This window comes from Pseudophryne corroboree, chromosome 4 (genome assembly GCF_028390025.1).
Source record: "Pseudophryne corroboree isolate aPseCor3 chromosome 4, aPseCor3.hap2, whole genome shotgun sequence".
NCBI classification, from domain to species: domain Eukaryota; kingdom Metazoa; phylum Chordata; class Amphibia; order Anura; family Myobatrachidae; genus Pseudophryne; species Pseudophryne corroboree.
Window position 1 is genome coordinate 700,502,131 of NC_086447.1, and position 21,150 is coordinate 700,523,280.

At 44.3% G+C, this 21,150-nt stretch overlaps 1 protein-coding gene across 1 annotated transcript in view; it reads right to left on the reverse strand.

Annotated features, from left to right (window-relative positions):
* Window positions 1-10,805: 10,805 nt before the first annotated feature.
* YIPF4 (Yip1 domain family member 4) overlaps window positions 10,806-21,150 on the reverse strand; it is a 158,775-nt gene continuing 148,430 nt past the window's right edge. The window contains exon 6 of the mRNA XM_063917947.1: window positions 10,806-13,443. Coding sequence (XP_063774017.1) covers window positions 13,306-13,443 — 138 coding nt within the window. The 3' untranslated portion in view covers window positions 10,806-13,305. The remainder of the gene's footprint in view (window positions 13,444-21,150) is intronic.

The following is a 21,150-nucleotide window of genomic DNA, read 5'->3' on the forward strand; positions in this document are numbered from 1 at the left end:
ATACACTTTTTACTCCAGAGTTTTGACAATATAGTTGATTAGAATAATACAAAGAAGATATTTCTAATATATTCTTTGTATTTTTCATATACTTTATGTAGTCAAAACTCCGGCGTATACGTTAATATGACAAAATAGGTTCTTGCTCACCTGTCTCACCTCACCGAATGTCACTGACATACTGTATATACTATTTTGTTATTTCAAATATTCTACCACTATGAAGTTTTCATGTAGATACTGGGGGCCCATTTTACCTGCGGCAGTACATAAATTAAATAAAATGTATTAAAGTGGCAAACGTAGGCAGCTCACTATAGTTAGAGACGCACTGATTAAATGACCAATAAAATGAATATACAATCCTTTCTAAACAAAGGAGTTACTTTTTGTACATACAAATATTCAGGAACTTACAGGAGCACTAGACCCCAAAGCTTAGTATTTCAGATGCCACTGATGGAACAGGACTGTTCCCTGAGAAAACGCGCCATGCAAGTGTTATTTTAGCTGGGAACTACAGTACCTGGGAGGATATATGAAGGATTGCATCATAACCCGAGTTGACCACAATCACAGACTAGATCCTATGATGGCTCACATCACCCAGGGTGAGACAGTCCTTTCTTGCCTTAGTTATACTGTGACACCTGCCACAGAGTCAGCTTCATATCTTTTATAACCCATCTCCCTGTGTGGAGGAGAAATATGGACGGTATATGCTGACTAATTATTCACTATAATTGGCAGGGTGTATTATCTATATTGTGTCACTGTTATTCCATGTGTGAGTACCTTATCATATAACAACTGTTTTGTGATCACTGGGGGCTATGGGCCTAATTCTGAGTTGATCGCAGCATTAAATTTGTTAGCAGTTGGGCAAAACCATGTGCACTGCAGGGGGGACGGATATAACATGTGCAGAGAGAGTTAGATTTGGGTGGGGTATATTCAAACTAAAATCTAACTTGCAGTGTAAAAATAAAGCAGCCAGTATTTACCCTGCACAGAAACAAAATAACCCACCCAAATCTAACTCTCTCTGCACATGTTACATCTGCCACACCTGCAGTGCACATGGGGGGTAATTCCAAGTTGATCGCAGCAGGAATTTTGTTAGCAATTGGGCAAAACCATGTGCACTGCATGGGAGGCAGATATAACATGTGCAGAGAGAGTTAGATTTGGGTGTAGTGTGTTCAATCTGCAATCTAATTTGCAGTGTAAAAATAAAGCAGCCAGTATTTACCCTGCACAGAAACAAAATAACCCACTCAAATCTAACTCTTTCTGCACGTTATATCTGCCTCCCCTGCAGTGCACATGGTTTTGCCCAACTGCTAAAAAATTTCCTGCTGCGATCAACTTGGAATTACCCACATGGTTTTGCCCAACTGCTAACAAACTTGCTGCTGCGATCAACTCAGAATTACCCCCTATATTTACTAAAGTGCAGGTTTATAGAAGTGGACATGTAACCCATAACAAACAATCAGATTCTACTTATTTATCTAGCACCTTCCAGTCGATAATATCTAGAACCTGACAGGTTGCGAGGGGCAAAATCTCCACTTCTGTAAACCCACACTTTAGTAAATATACCCCCTTGCTTTCTATAGATCAGTCATTATTCATGCTACAGGACAATGCCTGATTCAGAGATGGAAGGAAGTTCATTGCCACATGCAAGCAGCACTGAATTTCCGTCCAATCTCTAGGAGGGGCATGCAGGAGACGTCTCAGTGGAAGAGACGCCTACTGCATGTAGCTTCGATCCCAGCACAGTGACTGATGTCGCAAGCTGAGAGCCAACATCGTGACTATTGGTCACAATGTTCCCCACAGAAAGCCAGCTGGCTAACGGAAGTGGGGGCTGCGTGGTCTTCAAATCTGCGTGATGACACACAGACCCTTTTCTCTACCCTCCTAAAAAACAGGTGCGACGCTCCCCTGTTTTTAGGAATCAACCCTCTCTCTCCCCTCTTCCCATCCCCTCAATGCCGCTGTCTATCAATCAGGTAGCAGGAGAGGAGGACAATGGCCCTCATTCCGAGTTGTTCGCTCGCTAGCTGCTTTTAGCAGCAGTGCAAACGCTAAGCCGCCGCCCTCTGGGAGTGTATCTTAGCTTAGCAGAAGTGCGACCGAAAGGATCGCAGCGCTGCTACAAAAAAAGATTGTGCAATTTCTGAGTAGTTCCAGACTTACTCCTAGCTAGCAATCACTTCAGACTGTTCAGTTCCTGTTCGGCCAGCCACGCCTACGTTTCCCCAGGCACTCCTGCGTTTTTATCCGACACGCATGCGTTTTTACACACACTCCCCGAAAACGGTCAGTTACCACCCAGAAACACCCACTTCCTGTCAATCACTCTGTGGCGTGCAGTGCGACTGAAAAGCGTTGCTAGAGCTTGTGTGAAACTGCATCGGCTTTTGTGAAAGTACGTTGCGCATGCGCACTGCGCCCCATACGCATGCAAAGTGCCGCTTTTTTACCTAATCGCTGCGCTGCGACCGAAAGCAGCTAACGATCAACTCGGAATGAGGGCCTATAGGTGACAATGCAGGGCCCGTTCTGTGCATATGCAGAACAGACCTTGCGTAGCTGTAGATTCCCAATAATCTGGAATTTGTGTGCAGCCACTCACCCTCCTAAAACTCAGACTCAGGCCCATTATCCTTAACTAATCTAACAGAACAAGAGACCTTTACATGCTGTGCAGTCAGTATGCTGTGACTCTAATCCTAAATCAATCATCCACTTTTCTAATACCTGGACTTCAGAGAATGGGGACTGCATGTTTTCAAGGAGACTGGCCAAATCTTGCCCACGGTAGCTCATGACCAAGAAAATGCTGAGAAAACACAGACATGGCATCAAAGACATTGAAATCTGCAATGTAATGTTTAAATATTTCTTGGCAGAGAAAGGGTTAATTTCACCACTCTAAATGATGCCCGACAACCACTTCCTTTAGCGTCACAATGTTGGGGCATCACAGCTTTAGAAGCAGGGTGATCTCTTGGAGGCTGCTAATCAGGGTTCCCTTGGGGATAAAAAATACGTAGATGGAGTAGAGGTTGGCAAGTACAAAAGGTCGACATGACAATGGCCAACACACTTTTTTTGCATTTTTGGGGTTTGGTGTGGATAGTTTGTTCATCTGGGACCACCATTTGTAGAAACCCGTCCCCTCGCGGGCTCACTTTGCTCGGCATGCTTTGGGCACAGTATCTTGCTGCGCTCGCCTCAAGGTTACTAAAGGTAATGATTTAAGACACGGATAGTCAAGGAAGGAAAAAGTCCAAAAATATGACATCCCCCCCCCCCAAAAAACAAAAACAAAAAACCACGTGTGGACCATATGTGTGTCAACCATATGAACCTGTCACCATTTCCAGTGTCAACCTTTCATATGTCAATGTCGGCCTTATTATTTTATTATTTATTACCAGTTATTCATATAGCGCACACATATTCCGCAGCGCTTTAAAGAGAATATTTGCCCATTCACACCTTCCCTAGTGGAGCTTACAATCTATATTCCCTATCACATGTACACGCACACACATTCACACTAGGGTTAATTTTGTTGGGATCCAGTTTACCTACCAGTATATATATAAACTCCACACCGTTAGGGCCATGATGGGCCTTGTGCATGTCGACCATATGGGTATACCAGGTATAGCTGATTATTTTGCAGTTATGTTTGTAGAGTATGTCTGGCACTATGCGTATACTTGCTGGTCATACTGGTTTGTGGTGTGTGTGCTGGGAAACGTTGTAGTAATGGGGGCATGCTGGGTACTGTATGAGTAAGGGGGAGTGTATGCTGGACACTGTGGGGTATAGGGGGGTGAATGCACTGTGGGGGGGGGAGATGCTGGACACTGTGTGGATATGTGGGGCATATGGTGGACACTGCGTGGGTATTGGGGGCATATGCTGGGTACTGTGGGTATAGGGTGGTGTATGCTGGACACTGTGTGGGTATGGGGTGGTGTATGTTGGGCACTGTGTGGAAATAGGTAGTTTATGCTGGGCACTGTGTGGGTATGAGGGGTGCATGCTGGGAACTGTGTGGGTATGAGGGGTGCATGCTGTGCACTGTATGGGTAAGGGGCATATTTCCCTACCCTCCCGCGTCCTGCGGGAGATTCCTGGTACAGTGTAGAGTTACTTAAAAACTCCAGATTACCCTGCCCTGTCAGGAATCTGAACTGCGCATGTCGTGACACGTGATGTTGGTATACTTAATAAGGGTTCGGTATGATTTGCCACCGCCCGGGATGCTGAATGTCAGTATTCTGACATGGGCATCCTGAGCGGTAGAATGCCGGCAGGGGGCGAGTGCAACGAAGCCCCTTGCTGGCTCGGTGGTGAGCGGGCTTCTATTCTCCCACTATGGGTGTCGTGGTCACCCATAGAGGGGGAATCACCTACCTCGCTGGTATATCGGCAGCGGTATGGTGTCCTGTCGATATACCAGTGTCGATATTGTGACAGGTGGGATCCGGACGAGCGGTATGCTAAGCACATACCCTTAATAATGCAAGGTTGTTGGTAGTGCAGACTCGCTATGTAGGCTCCGGAGTGTCTTATATCGTACGTCAGATTCAGCAAAAGCATCTTCTCCCCTAAACACAAAGTGGCCAAAACGTTAAAAAGTGTACTGTGTAAATAGTAGGTTCTGGGACTTGGGAGCATTTTACTTGTTATGTTTATGTGTTTTACACACTCTACTACAATATACAGCTAATAGTGGAAATATATGCACTGACCTGCATGTCATATCCCCCCCCCCCCCCCCCCCTGACTCACAGAACACTCTCCCTGTGTTATAAATCTCTCCTACATCTTATACCAACCCCTAATTCCTCACCTTACTTCACATAACCCAAATCCGGTACAACCCTGGGAGGTAGAGCATCCCTATCCTAACCCTCGGCCTTTTGGCTAAGATCAAGTGTAGTACCTGCTCGAGGGAAATACTTGGTGGAGTACCACTTACACTGGGAGCGTGAGAGGTCCCTAGTGTGGAATGGAGAAACACCTTGTGGAGTACCATGTCGGGGTGTGGCAAGGCCTCTGGTCGAGAGTGGAGAAAAACTGGGCTTAGTATCCGTTGTCCTAAGAAGGGGTTGGAATAGGACCCCTTGCGTGGAGCGGGAACGGCCTGGTTTAGTATCCACTCTCGTACTGGGGGTTTACCCTGGCACAGAGTGGGTATGAAGCTTGGTCTGGCTGGAGGTCGGGAGCAGCCTGAAGCCCAAGGTGATATGTGCCCCTGGTGCAGGAAGAGCGAGGGGTGCCCGAATATGCACTGGTGATGGCTGTCCACCTTTGCACTAGTACGGCCCTTTGCACTTTCACTTCCCCAACTTCTGCTGCACTTTTTTCCCCCTGCCCTGGCCTTTTGGCTAGGGCAGGTAATAGTTTTTTATACCCCCCCCCCCCCCCCCTCCGCCCAGCCTTCTGGATGGGGCTTATTTATTTATCTATTCACGTGTGTTGCACTGTCTACACTGCACTTATTTTGTGTTTTTTTTGTGTGTGTCACGTTTTTGTCTGGGTTTAGGTGAGACCCATATGGGCCAACCTCTCCCCTAGTTAGCTGAGGCCCTCTCCTTTTGGGGATGGCTAGAGGCTGCTTTCGTTCCCAAGGGGAAAGCTTCGGCCAACCCTGGGGATACCCGAGGGTCCCTCTGCGCTTCGGTAAGGAGGGACTCACAAACCCTTTTTCCATCAGTAGGCCTTTTGGTTCTGAGGGTTTGGGGAGTAACGGGGCCCTTCTCTTTTTGGAGAGGGTCCAAGGTCCTACGCCCCCAGCACGTTTTGCACAGACACTGGGTGATGAAGCCACGCACCTCGGGCTTCAAATAAACAAAAAAAAAAAATCCCTATCCTAACCCTCACCATAGTACCCTAACATAAACCTCACCTTAAACATTAATCTAAATACCCTCAAAGCCCTAACCTCACACCTCTCGTTAACCATAATGCCTACACCGAATAGCTTAACCCAAACCACTAAAACAACCCTGAAATCCTATCCCTAATACCCTAACCCTTAAACTAACGTTAATACTCTAACCCCCTAACCCTAACCTTAAAGGGCAGACTACATGGGCCATATGGTTTTTATATTGATGGAATATATGAAGGCTTCCTGGCGATATAATTGCTCTCTGGGGTTCTGTGAAGGGACAGTTGAACCTGATGTGCACAATTTTTCTTTTACATTACTGTGCACATTAAATATTTACTAGTTTACATACACAGTAAGGGCCTTATTCAGAGATGTACGCAGCCGCTGAGTTTGCATGCAGCGACCATGACCATCTGGTCTGTGCACTTGCACTGACCATAGTGCATGTGCGCGACCCTTCACCATACGGCTGCATCCTGGAAGCATATGCCCACAAGGTGATTGAGAGAAGCGGCCGTCGGAGGGGAAGGGGGGGCGTCAATGTGGCATTTTCTAACTATATTCTCCCTGAAATTCGTTTTCAAAAGTAGGCAAGTATGCTTATAATGTTTAGGGCCTAACAGAATAGAGCCAAACATTTTTTTTTTAATGAAGCATATTACTGGGGACATAGGGTGGTATCCTATAAGCAGAGGTACTTTCTCACTGCTAATAGTGTCGCCGGGGGCTATCCTTTTAGCCCCAATGTCAGCACTTATCGGGGACTATGGGCTGCCAGAGCCGAGAAAACACATCGGATCAGGGACTTATCCCAGATCCTATGTGTTTTCATGCGATTGCTGGTCCAATTTCAGCCAATCAAAATGGCCTCTAATTGGATGCCGCAATAATGACCATTGCGATATCCATCCGCTTTGATTGGCCGAAGCAACATTGGTGTTAATAGGATACCGCCCATAGTGTTTCTTCAGGAGACACATTCCCGGAGTACTTTGCACCCTGAACTGCGCTCCACAAGGTATCCTGTAGTCCCCTCCAGTGACCGTACTCAAAAGAGGAGTTGCTATCCTGGTTGCCAGTCACCTACACATGGAGACAGATACTATTATTAGAGATAAACATGATAGATTACTTGTTGCAATGGGTACTTTGAATACTGTTTCCGGCATCTCGTCTGACGGGATATCATATGTATCCTATTCCTATTACCTTAGTGAATGTTTATGCCCCTAATGTTTACAGGCCTCCTTTTTGACCTCAATAGAGTCTGAACTTTTTCATTTTAGGAAAGTGGATGTCATCCTTCCAGGGCATTTTAGTATAGTTCTTCACCATAAGTACAATAGATCTCATACACTGCCCCCTTCATTAATTTCATCATCTGACCATGTTCTAAGGCCCTCTTTCACTCCTTAAAAATCTTTTGCTGTTTGACAGGTTCATAAATATGTATGCCAGGATCGATATAATCTTTATTGGCTAGGCATTGTCCAGTACAATCTATGCTGTCAACATCCACCTGATCACATGGTCCAATCACATCCCTGTGTCTCTCGTATTGGCTAGTATATCTCCTGTTCCCTGTCCATCATCTTGGAGTCCCTTTTGTGCGATAAGGAAGTTACTTTGCAGATCTTTCCGTTACTTTTACAATATTTTTCTATTAAATTAGTTCCCAGAGATATAGGGGCAGATGTATTAAGCCTGGAGAAGTGATAAAGCAGTGATAAATGCAAGGTGATAACGCACCAGCCAATCAGCTCCAATATGTACATTTACAGTTAGGAGCTGATTGGCTGGTGCGTTATCACCTAGCACTTATCACTGCTCCAGGCTTAATATATCCGCCCCTGGGGATATTGTGGGAGGTTCTTAAGGCTGTGTTACGGGGCACTACATTCAAATTACCTCACACCTGTAAAGGCTCCACACTAAATACATGCTAGACCTGAACACTCAGTTGCATCGTTTAGAGGCCATACATATATTTGCTGGTTATTCCAGGACTCTTGTTATTTTCACTAGCACTCCCGACCACAGTTTGTTTGCATTACTCAGAGCAACTTTATCTGCCATGCAGCCACACTGCTTATGCACCCGCTTACCAGACTGCTATTATTCCAGGACTGTTTATTTTCATCCGTACTTCCAACCACACTTTGTCTGCTCTACTCAGAGCTAAAATTACCTGCTGTCCAGCCACACCCGAAGTTTGTTGTCTCTGCATTTACAGTATAACTCTAGTACTGTTCCAATGTTTCCTGCAATAAACTTTTTGTATTTCACTGCTAAATTTTGAGACGCTGTGATTCTGCTGCACTCTGGGGGTTTTATATAACAACACTATTACTTCTTCCATTAGATGCGGAGAAGGTGTTTGACAGGATTTAATGGCCTTTAATGTTTGCTACCCTCAGGGGGTTCAACCTGGGTGGGGGCATACGGACTGGAATTTGAGATCTATACTCCAATCCGACCACTAGGGTATAAGTGAACGACTGTGATTGTAATATTTTTAAGATAGGAGACACCCCTGCAGTGTACCGTTGCCTCTGATGTTCGCCCTGTCTATTGAACCCCTTGCGGTCTAATTCGCTCCATCTCAAATATTCAAGGGCTCTCTGTTAATAAGGAATATAAATTGTCGTTATTCACCAATGACTTGTTACTGACCCTATCTTCCCCTCACACCTCCATCCCATATCGTTTTTAGACTATATCATCCTTTCTGGTTATCAGATAAACTATGCTAGATCTGAAACTTTACCGCTACACATCCCTGCACATATGTGCGGACTATCCTAGCTCATAACTAATATAGAGTGACCATATTATCCTTTTTACCTGGGACGCTCATGAATTACACAGGTTCTGTGGTTGGCTGACTTCAAGCATACATTTCAGCTGGTTTTAATCAGCCACAGAACCTGTGTAATCCATGAGCGTCCCAGGTAAAAGAGACAATATGGTCACACTAACTAATATATTTACGTGGCGCACAAGGAAAATTAAAATAGGATTTTAATTACCTATCGGTAAATCCTTTTCTCGTAGTCTGTAGAGGATACTGGGGTCCATTTAGTACCATGGTGTATAGATGGGTCCACTAGGAGCCATGGGCACTTTAAGAATTTGATATTGTGGGATGGCTCCTCCCTCTATGCCCCTCCTACCAGACTCAGTATAGGAAACTGTGCCCGAGAAGACAGACATACTTCGAGATAAGGATAGTGGTGAGATTCCGAACCAGCACACACAAGAGGAAAGCTAAGCTAACCAAACTTGAAACAGGAACAGCAACCGCTGAACAAACATTACTTAACCAAGTAACAGTGCAGGAAGAACGAAGCAATGGGTGGGCACCCAGTATCCTCTATGGACTACGAGAAAAGGATTTACCGGTAGGTAGTTAAAATCCTATTTTCTCTTACGTCCTAGAGGATACTGGGGTCCATTTAGTACCACGGGGATGTACCAAAGCTCCCAAACCGGGTGGGAGAGTGCTGAGGTTCCTGCAGAACTGATTGACCAAACTGAAGAGACCAAAGTATCGAACTTGTAGAATTTAGCAAACGTGTTCGAACCTGACCAAGTAGCTGCTCGGCAGAGCTGTAAAACAGAGACACCCCGGGCAGGTGCCCAGGAAGAACCCACCGATCTAGTAGAGTGGGTCTGTACAGATTTTGGACATGGCAAACTTGCAGTGGAATAAGCATGCTGGATAGTAAGTCTGATCCAGCGTGCAATAGTCTGCTTTAAAGCAGGACACCCAAGCTTATTGGGATCATAGAGAACAAACAGTGAGTCCGTCTTTCTGTGATGAGCTGTTCTTTTCACATACACCCTCAAAGCCCTCACAACATCCAAAGACTTTGAAGTAGCAGAAGTGTCGGTGACAATCGGAAACACAATAGGTTGATGTGAAACGCAGACACCACCTTAGGAAGAAATTACTGACGAGTTCTGAGTTCAGCTCTGTCCTCATGGAAAATTAAATAGGGACTTTTGTGAGACAAAGCCCCCAGCTACGACACACATCTTGCTGAAGCCAAGGCCAACAGTGTGACGGTCTTCCACGTAAGATATTTTACGTCCGATTGGAGGAAATGCAGCACCACATCGAGCCAATATTTTTAATAACTTTGTGCATTAAACAAAGCTTGTGTACATACACACAATTCATTTATGTTTTATATACACCTTATACAAACAGCCTAAAGGTCATTTAATACAATATTTTTATAATAACTTTGTGTATTAAAAAAAGTTTGTGTACATAAAGCCATCAGAAAACAAAGATTTCACTATCTCACTCAAAAAATTCCGTATTTCGGAATATTTGGATATGGGATACTCAACCTGTACTAGATTTATAGAGATTTTCTTTTTATATATTTTTCTATGCCTTATTCGCCCAGTTTTATTTTTATGTAACCCTAGTACTGTTCATAATAATGTTTTATCCGATCGAATATACATGCTCTCCAGGCCTAGATTCATAAAATACAGTAACTGGTTCAAGGTTCGTTTATTGTGTGATTCATAACCCCTGATTATTGTGTATTTCTGTAATTTAGTTTCTGAACTTTCCAGAGCTTGGCCTCCACTCACTTCCATTTTCACTGTTTTTACATTTTCTTCTCCAGCCCCCTTTTTTTTTTTTTATTAGTATAATGGTTATGTTTGAAAATTTGTTGAATACCTGTTATGTGTTTATCATAGTCTTTCTGTTATAAGGATCTACTTCTCAGACTTGTTCTTTTGTATTTTTAATAAAAAATATTGTAACAGAAATATGTATAAAACATGGTTTCGTGAAAGTATAAGACATGAATAAAACACACTGAGGAAAAACATACAATACAAATGCATATTTATTCTCTGCAGTTTATTTGTTTTGCATTGAATCAGAAATTACAGCAAATCTATAAAAAAGTTCCATATGTAACAGCAGAATTAAAGAAATGATGGGCATCACATCAAAACTGTTACATTGGTGGAGATCCATCGAATTCATAAATATTTATTTACCATATCTACAGAATAGCTTGAATACTAAAAAAAAAAAAAAAAAAATAATCTCATCTTTAACCATCAAAGAATACACCGTCCCCCACACATTGAACATGAATTTAAAAGGTAATTATAAGGTCTGTTTTTTTGGTCACAGCAGCACTGTAAGATTTATTATGATAGGAGAAAGGCCAACTTTATGTTTGAGAGAAAATCAATAGTATTAACATGGAAAAATGTAAATGACTGAATATTAGAGACTCCATTTTTGGAAAGTGTAAAGCACTACAGGAGACTTCTGATCTCCGTGACAAACATAGAACTATCAACAACTTCCACTGCTGAAGAATGATGATCCACTTATCGGTGCCAAATGAAAGACATGCACAAGTTCAGGTGGGATCAGTATGAAATACCTACAATCAAAATCCCGGCGGTCAAAATACAGACAGCAATTGACCGATGGTCAAAATACAAACAAGGTCAAAATACAGACATTTAAAATGTCAACACAGACAAAATACCATCATTTAAAATGTCGACAGGTCAAAAAGTCGACATGTTTTCCATATTTGTTTTTGGTGTGTATGATGACATAGACACTATATAAGTGTACTGCTGTGCTCGCCATGCTTCGGGCACACTATTATATTCCCCCTCCAGGTCGACTGGGATGGTAAAGTATGAACAAGTCGGTTTAGATGAAAAAATCATGTAAAACTCATGTCGACTTCTTTACGTCGGCATTTTAAATGTCGGTGTTTTGACCGTCGAAATTTTGATTGTAGGTAAATTGACAGCATCCCGTTCAGGTATATGATCTCTTATCTAGAAACCTGGTACACACACACACACACACACACACACACACACACACACACATGTATTTACAGAATATATATACAAATCTTTAATTAAAAAAAAAAAATTAAAAAATAATGTACTGTGCTGCTGTTCTCTGGTTTAAATTACAAAAACTTTGTTCCTAGATACTATGAGGAGTGTAGCTGATTATTTTATAAAGAAGGGGAATGGTAAGGCAAGGTAGGAATATACAGGGGTCCTTTATAACGGTGGCCAAGCACATTTTAACCATGGAGCTCCAAACTAAAGAAAGCCACCTTAACTGGAAACCCAAGGTGGATAACAGACCTCATACCTATGTATGTTTTTTTAAGGTGCTCAGAAAAGCGAAATTTGGAGGTTATTTTCAATGAAGAAGTAATCCCAATATGACCAAATCAAGGCACTTGAGCACAGATTTCTATGTATTTGGTAGCCCCTTACTAATCTCGCATGATTGAATCTTACTTGACCTAGAATTTGCTGGTACTCTAACCATGCATAGTTCAGCAACTACTCCTCAAGAATTTGTTTCGTCCAGCACAAGTGAATGGCACATCCCCAAGCTGAAAAATCTGGACACTCCAACATTTACAGAGGTTCTACATATTTCTTGTTTAAACAGAATTTAAGTGGGACAACTCCTTTCTGAAATTATTCCTAAAATAGAATAGAAATAGCCTTCTCATTAAGACTGTAGAATTTGACACATTTTGTTAAAATAAAAACATCTAAAACTGAACAATTCATATACTGTACATTTCAAGGGTGATAAAAGAACCCTCACATGATAAAGGGGTGTGTGTGTGTGGGGGGGGGGGGGGGGGGGACATAGTAAAATACCATGTAAGTGTATCATCCCATAAAGAATACTAGTTACTTTTAAGTTTGGTACTAGGGGTGAAGACAGACAGCACGTGTCTATATATTACTATTCAAACCAAATAGGCCTGTCTGTGCAATTTAAATCAATTCCAACAAGTAGGCTTCTATGCACAGACATATAGAACCAATGTAATGGTCTCATTTCTGCTAACAGTCATTGGCTGTATATATATATATATATATATCTCTATATATCTATATATATATATATATATATATATATATATATATATATATATATATATATAGTGCATATACAACACCAGGTGAAGTATCAATCCACCAGCCATATGAAAAACAGATCCATTAAATGCATCTTTCTTGGAAGGTATTCAATTAATTTAAACTGAAGACAAAAATAAATGTGGTTTGGTTTTTTTTTCATTAAAAAAAAACAAAAAAAAAAAAAAAACATTAGAGCTTTAAATTACTTTGATCCCTTCCCTGCCAGATGGGCCTGCCCCATATTGCCATATAGAGTAAGCCCCTTGGACAGAGCATGAGGGGTAATATACAGATAGGCGTTAATACACACCAATAATTTGGAAAGGAGCTCTATGATAAGAGTCGCCTCTCACCGACCCGTCCAGCATTACACTTTACCAAATGACCAGAGCATTTGAGAAACACCATCACACTCCAGTGTACAAAGATAAAAAATAAATGTACAATAAAAAGATTGGGTAAATTAGAAGGGGCTTCTTTGTCTTGAATTCTTCTCCAACTAATAAAGATGCAGCACTGTAGGCAGCCCAGAACACACCAAAGAGCTGAAAGGAAGAATAATACACATTAGGAAAATTAATGAGCAATTAATATGCCCAAGATTAACTGTTCAGTTAAAAGGCAAATATTTTCTGCAGATAATAAGATTTTACTTACCGATAAATCTATTTCTCGTAGTCCGTAGTGGATGCTGGGACTCCGGTAAGGACCATGGGGAATAGCGGCTCCGCAGGAGACAGGGCACAAGAATAAAAGCTTTAGGATCAGGTGGTGTGCACTGGCTCCTCCCCCTATGACCCTCCTCCAAGCCTCAGTTAGGATACTGTGCCCGGACGAGCGTACATAATAAGGAAGGATATTGAATCCCGGGTAAGACTCATACCAGCCACACCAATCACACCGTACAACTTGTGATCTGAACCCAGTTAACAGTATGATAACAACGAAGGAGCCTCTGAAAAGATGGCTCACAACAACAATAGCCCGATTTAGTTAACAATAACTATGTACAAGTATTGCAGACAATCCGCACTTGGGATGGGCGCCCAGCATCCACTACGGACTACGAGAAATAGATTTATCGGTAAGTAAAATCTTATTTTCTCTGACGTCCTAGTGGATGCTGGGACTCCGTAAGGACCATGGGGATTATACCAAAGCTCCCAAACGGGCGGGAGAGTGCGGATGACTCTGCAGCACCGAATGAGAGAACTCCAGGTCCTCCTCAGCCAGGGTATCAAATTTGTAGAATTTAGCAAACGTGTTTGCCCCTGACCAAGTAGCTGCTCGGCAAAGTTGTAAAGCCGAGACCCCCCGGGCAGCCGCCCAAGATGAGCCCACTTTCCTTGTGGAATGGGCTTTCACAGATTTTGGCTGTGGCAGGCCTGCCACAGAATGTGCAAGCTGAATTGTACTACAAATCCAACGAGCAATAGTCTGCTTAGAAGCAGGAGCACCCAGCTTGTTGGGTGCATACAGGATAAACAGCGAGTCAGACTTTGACTCCCGCCGTCCTGGAAACATATATTTTCAGGGCCCTGACAACGTCAAGTAACTTGGAGTCCTCCAAGTCCCTAGTAGCCGCAGGCACCACAATAGGTTGGTTCATGTGAAAGGCAGAAACCACCTTAGGGAGAAATTGAGGACGAGTCCTCAATTCTGCCCGGTCAGAATGAAAAAGTAAGTAAGGGCTTTTATATGATAAAGCCGCCAATTCTGACACACGCCTGGCTGAAGCCAGGGCTAACAACATTGTCACCTTCCATGTGAGATATTTTAAGTCCACAGTGGTGAGTGGTTCAAACCAATGTGACTTAAGGAACCTCAAAACAACATTGAGATCCCAAGGTGCCACTGGAGGCACAAAAGGAGGTTGTATATGCAGTACCCCTTTTACAAATGTCTGAACTTCAGGTACTGAAGCCAGTTCTTTCTGGAAGAAAATCGACAGGGCCGAAATTTGAACCTTAATGGACCCTAATTTTAGGCCCATAGACAGTCCTGTTTGCAGGAAATGGAGGAAACGACCCAGTTGAAATTCCTCTGTAGGGGCCTTCTTGGCCTCACACCACGCAACATATTTTCGCCAAATGCGGTGATAATGTTTTGCGGTTACATCCTTCCTGGCTTTGACCAGGGTAGGGATGACTTCATCTGGAATGCCTTTTTCCTTCAGGATCCGGCGTTCAACCGCCATGCCGTCAAACGCAGCCGCGGTAAGTCTTGGAACAGACAAGGCCCCTGTTGGAGCAGGTCCTTTCTTAGAGGTAGAGGCCACGGGTCTTCCGTGAGCATCTCTTGAAGTTCCAGGTACCAAGTCCTTCTTGGCCAATCCGGAACCACGAGTATCGTTCTTACTCCTCTCCTTCTTATGATTCTCAGTACTTTTGGTATGAGAGGCAGAGGAGGGAACACATACACTGACTGGTACACCCACGGTGTCACCAGAGCGTCCACCGCTATTGCCTGAGGGTCCCTTGACCTGGCGCAATATCTGTCTAGTTTTTTGTTTAGACGTGACGCCATCATGTCCACCTTTGGTTTTTCCCAACGGTTTACAATCAGGTGGAAGACTTCTGGGTGAAGTCCCCACTCTCCCGGGTGAAGGTCGTGTCTGCTGAGGAAGTCTGCTTCCCAGTTGTCCACTCCCGGAATGAACACTGCTGACAGAGCTATCACATGATTTTCCGCCCAGCGAAGAATCCTTGCAGCTTCTGCCATTGCCCTCCTGCTTCTCGTGCCGCCCTGTCTGTTTACGTGGGCGACTGACGTGATGTTGTCCGATTGGATCAATACCGCCTGACCCTGAAGCAGGGGTTTCGCTTGACTTAGGGCATTGTAAATGGCCCTTAGTTCCAGAATGTTTATATGAAGAGATGTTTCCATGCTTGACCACAAGCCCTGGAAATTTTTTCCCTGTGTGACTGCCCCCCAGCCTCTCAGGCTGGCGTCCGTGGTCACCAGGACCCAATCCTGAATGCCAAATCTGCGGCCCTCTAGTAGATGAGCACTCTGCAGCCACCACAGAAGAGACACCCTTGTCCTTGTCGACAGGGTTATCCGCTGATGCATCTGAAGATGCGATCCGGACCATTTGTCCAGTAGATCCCACTGAAACGTTCTTGCATGGAATCTTCCGAATGGAATCGCTTCGTAAGAAGCCACCATTTTTCCCAGGACCCTCGTGCACTGATGCACTGACACCTGGCCTGGTTTTAGGAGGTTCCTGACTAGCTCGGATAACTCCCTGGCCTTCTCCTCCGGGAGAAACACCTTTTTCTGGACTGTGTCCAGAATCATTCCTAGGAACAGTAGACGTGTCGTTGGAATCAGCTGCGATTTTGGAATATTTAGGATCCACCCGTGCTGACGTAACACTACCTGAGATAGTGCTACTCCGACTTCTAACTGTTCCCTGGACCTTGCCCTTATCAGGAGATCGTCCAAGTAAGGGATAATTAAGATGCCTTTTCTTCGAAGAAGAATCATCATTTCGGCCATTACCTTGGTAAAGACCCGAGGTGCCGTGGACAACCCAAACGGCAGCGTCTGAAACTGATAATGACAGTTTTGTACTACAAACCTGAGGTACCCTTGGTGAGACGGGTAGATTGGGACGTGGAGATAAGCATCCTTGATGTCCAGAGACACCATATAGTCCCCTTCTTCCAGGTTTGCTATCACCGCTCTGAGTGATTCCATCTTGAATTTGAACCTCTTTATGTAAGTGTTCAGGGATTTTAGATTTAAAATTGGTCTCACCGAGCCGTCCGGCTTCGGTACCACAAACAGCGTGGAATAATACCCCTTTCCCTGTTGTAGGAGGGGTACCTTGATTATCACCTGCTGGGAATACAGCTTGTGAATGGCTTCCAAAACTGCCTCCCTGTCGGAGGGAGACTTTGGTAGAGCAGACTTCAGGAACCGGCGAGGGGGAAACGCCTCGAATTCCAGTTTGTACCCCTGCGATACCACCTGTAGAATCCAGGGGTCCACTTGCGAGTGAGCCCACTGCTTGTAAAGCCCCAGCGTCATGCTGAAGACTTGGCAGAAGCAGGGGAGGGCTTCTGCTCCTGGGAAGCGGCTGCATGGTGCAGTCTTTTTCCCCTTCCTCTGCCCCGGGGCAGGAAGGAATGGCCTTTAGCTCGCTTGTACTTATGGGAACGAAAGGACTGAGTTTGAAAAGACGGTGTCTTTTTCTGCTGATGTGAAGTGACCTGGGGTAAAAAGGTGGATTTTCCAGCCGTTGCCGTGGCCACCAGGTCCGATAGACCAGCCCCAAATAACTCCTCCCCTTTATACGGCAATACTTCCATATGTCGATTGGAATCCGCATCGCCTGACCACTGTCGCGTCCATAACGCTCTTCTGGCAGAAATGGACATAGCACTTACTCTTGATGCCAGGGTGCAAATATCCCTCTGTGCATCACGCATATATAGTAATGCATCCTTCAAATGCTCTATAGTTAACAGTATATTGTCCCTATCCAGGGTATCAATATTTTCAGTCAGGGAATCCGACCACGCGACGCCAGCACTGCACATCCAGGCTGAAGCGATTGCTGGTCGCAGTATAACACCAGTATGTGTGTATATACTTTTAAGAATATTTTCCAGCCTTCTATCTGCTGGTTCTTTGAGGGTGGCCGTATCAGGAGACGGTAACGCTACTTGTTTAGATAAACGTGTGAGCGCCTTATCTACCCTAGGGGGTGTTTCCCAACGTGTCCTAACCTCTAACGGGAAAGGATATAGTGCCAATAATTTTTTAGAAATTAGCAGTTTTTTGTCGGGGGAAACCCACGCTTTATCACACACCTCATTTAACTCATCTGACTCAGGGAAAACTATTGGTAGTTTTTTCACACCCCACATAATACCCTTCTTTGTGGTACTTGTAGTGTCAGAAATGTTCAATGCTTCCTTCATTGCCGTGATCATGTAACGTGTGGCCCTACTGGACATTACGTTTGTCTCCTCACCGTCGACACTAGACTCAGTATCTGTGTCTGGATCTGTGTCGACCCACTGAGGTAACGGGCGTTTTAGGGCCCCTGACGGTGTCTGAGACGCCTGGACAGGCACTAATTGATTTGCCGGCTGTCTCATGTCATCAACCGTTCTTTGCAAAGTGCTGACATTATCACTTAATTCTTTAAATACGATCATCCAGTCAGGTGTCGACTCCCTAGGGGGTGACATCACTAACCCAGGCAATTGCTCCGCCTCCACATCATTTTCCTCCTCATACATGTCGACACACACGTACCGACACACAGCACACACACCGGGAATGCTCTGATAGAGGACAGGACCCCACAAGCCCTTTGGAGAGACAGAGGGAGAGTCTGCCAGCACACACCAAGCGCTATATATATATATATATATATATATATATATATATATATATATATATATATATATATATATATATATATACAGGGATAACCTTATATAAGTGTTAATCCCTTATAGCTGCTGTTTATATAGTTTTTAGCTGCCAATAGTGCCCCCCCTTCTCTTTTTTACCCTGATTCAGTAGCAAGTCTGCAGGGGAGAGTCAGGGAGCCGTCCTTCCAGCGGAGCTGTGAGGGAAAATGGCGCTTGTGTGCTGAGGAGATAGGCTCCGCCCCTTCACGACGTCCTTCTCTCCCGCTTTTTCTGTAAAAAATGGCAGGGGTTAAAATACATCCATATAGCCCCAGAGCTATATGTGATGTATTCTTTAGCCAATCTAAGGTATATCATGTTATATTGCGTCTCAGGGCGCTCCCCCCCAGCGCCCTGCACCCTCAGTGACCGGAGTGTGAAGTGTGCTGAGAGCAATGGCGCACAGCTGCGGTGCTGTGCGCTACCTTAGTCTGAAGACAGGATCGTCTTCTGCCGCCGATTTCACCGGACCTCTTCGCTCTTCTGGCTCTGTAAGGGGGCCGGCGGCGCGGCTCCGGGACCCATCCAGGCTGAACCTGTGATCGTCCCTCTGGAGCTAATGTCCAGTAGCCTAAGAAACCCAATCCACTCTGCACGCAGGTGAGTCCGTTTCTTCTCCCCTTAGTCCCACGATGCAGTGAGCCTGTTGCCAGCAGGACTCACTGAAAATAAAAAACCTAAAATATACTTTTATTCTAAGCAGCTCAGGAGAGCCACCTAGCCTGCACCCTTCTCGTTCGGGCACAAAAATCTAACTGAGGCTTGGAGGAGGGTCATAGGGGGAGGAGCCAGTGCACACCACCTGATCCTAAAGCTTTTATTCTTGTGCCCTGTCTCCTGCGGAGCCGCTATTCCCCATGGTCCTTACGGAGTCCCAGCATCCACTAGGACGTCAGAGAAATAATGCAAACTACACACAAAGATGAAGAAAATCAATTTACAGTACAAAATTATAATGTCATGTGCATTTTCGTAGCCTGCATAGGGATTCATAAAGTTTTTGTTCAGATTGTAAGAATAAAGGTTCTGGACATCTCTAGCTAACCTTTCAAGGCAGCAAAACACCCAAACTGACTGGACCTATTTCCCTAATTAGACAGGACGCAGATCTGAATTTCTAATACAATATTATTCTCCAAGTCTTATCATACAGAGAGGACTTCACAAAAGCAAATACAGAGGGTTCACCACAAAATGCAAACAATTAACAACCTTTAAGAATAGAAAGCTAGATTACACTTTGCCAAAAAACCATGTTAAAAAAACAAAAAAAAAAACAAACAGGCCAGTTCTGGAACAGCATTCTTTGGACAGATGAAACTAAGATCAACCTATACCAGAATGATGGGAAGAAAAAATAAATAAAAATAAAATAGGATTTTGGTACTTACCGATAAATTCCTTTCTCCGATTCCATGGGGGACACTGGAGTATACACCGGGGTATAGACGTGTGAGGAAGTAGAGCTTGGCACTTTAAGTATCTTTATAAGAATCGTTTGCTCCTCCCCTCTATACCCCACCAGACTCTAAAACAAAACAGACAGCAAAAACAACAGAGGAAAAGAGACAAGGAGAAGCAGAAGGAGGAATCAACGAGTAAAAGGTCCAAGGACCGAAACAGCAAAGAAAACCTGTAACAAACCAACACTCAGATAACCAAGGGGAAACTGGAAGCCTACAAGAGAACTCTGCAGAAAGGAACAGTGCTGGGAGAGTGTCCAATGTTCCCTATAGATTCAAAGAAATTGATTTATCATTAAATACCAAAATTCTATTTTCTTCTTCATCCACTAGGGGACACTGGAGTCTACACTGGGGATAACCCAAAGCTGTCCTCCCATGTGGGAAGGCGCTGAGAATCTGCAGAAACCTACGACCAAACCCAGAAGCAGTTGTCGCAAAAGTAGCAACACTGCAGAACCTAACAAAAGTACAGGGAGAACAAAAGTAACACGCCCAGTGTAGGTAATGAAAAACCTCCTGAATGAAGGAAAGACCACTCAAGTGTGAGATCAAGCAGTAGGAGGTACCAGAAGTGACTGGCTGTATAACGGTTTGAAAAACCTAGTAGTAGGGCCAACTGATGTCAACATAAAATTGAGAAGCCAGCACACTGCACCCTGAGCAAGCATCGGCAAAGAGCAGCAGGCAAATCCGCTGGAATGCCATGACACCCGAACCAAGCATTATGACTTCCAAAAGCAATGCTTGTGCACAGCCGACACATGAAGTACAGAAGGGATAACAGTCTCCGGACCATCGTTATTGCAGGAATGCGGTTTTAACCCCCATGCATGGAAACGAGGACAGTGTAATACGGAGTACCTGAATAGACTGTACTTAAGAAAAGCTAGTAGGTGTGGTAACAACCACCAACCGTCTGTGAAAAGCTGCAGAAGAGTTGAATATCGAGTGCTGCTAAGCCAAACCACAGCCACCTGGAGGACTGTGGTGGACTCATGGAAGATGCAACGGAGAAACAGGGACACCGGATACCCAGAAGAATCTGCAGATATCGTATGAGACGTGTGCAAACGCAGGGTCAGAAGAGCAAAAACGTCTGACTCAGAAGCAACCTTGACAACAGGCATAGGGATGCACTAGCAGTCGAGTTGTTTTTCTAGCCGTGTAAGCACACACGGACATGTTTCTGAACAGACACTCGGAGGTAGCAGAGGTAACAGTCTGCGTGTCATTTCAGTATTCAGGAGCATACACACGGTGAGATCCTTGCTATGCCCGATTTTGAATATGCAATTTCCCTTGCACTCCCCCAGAAGCACCAATTTTGACTATCTGTACTTTCAATTTTGACTAT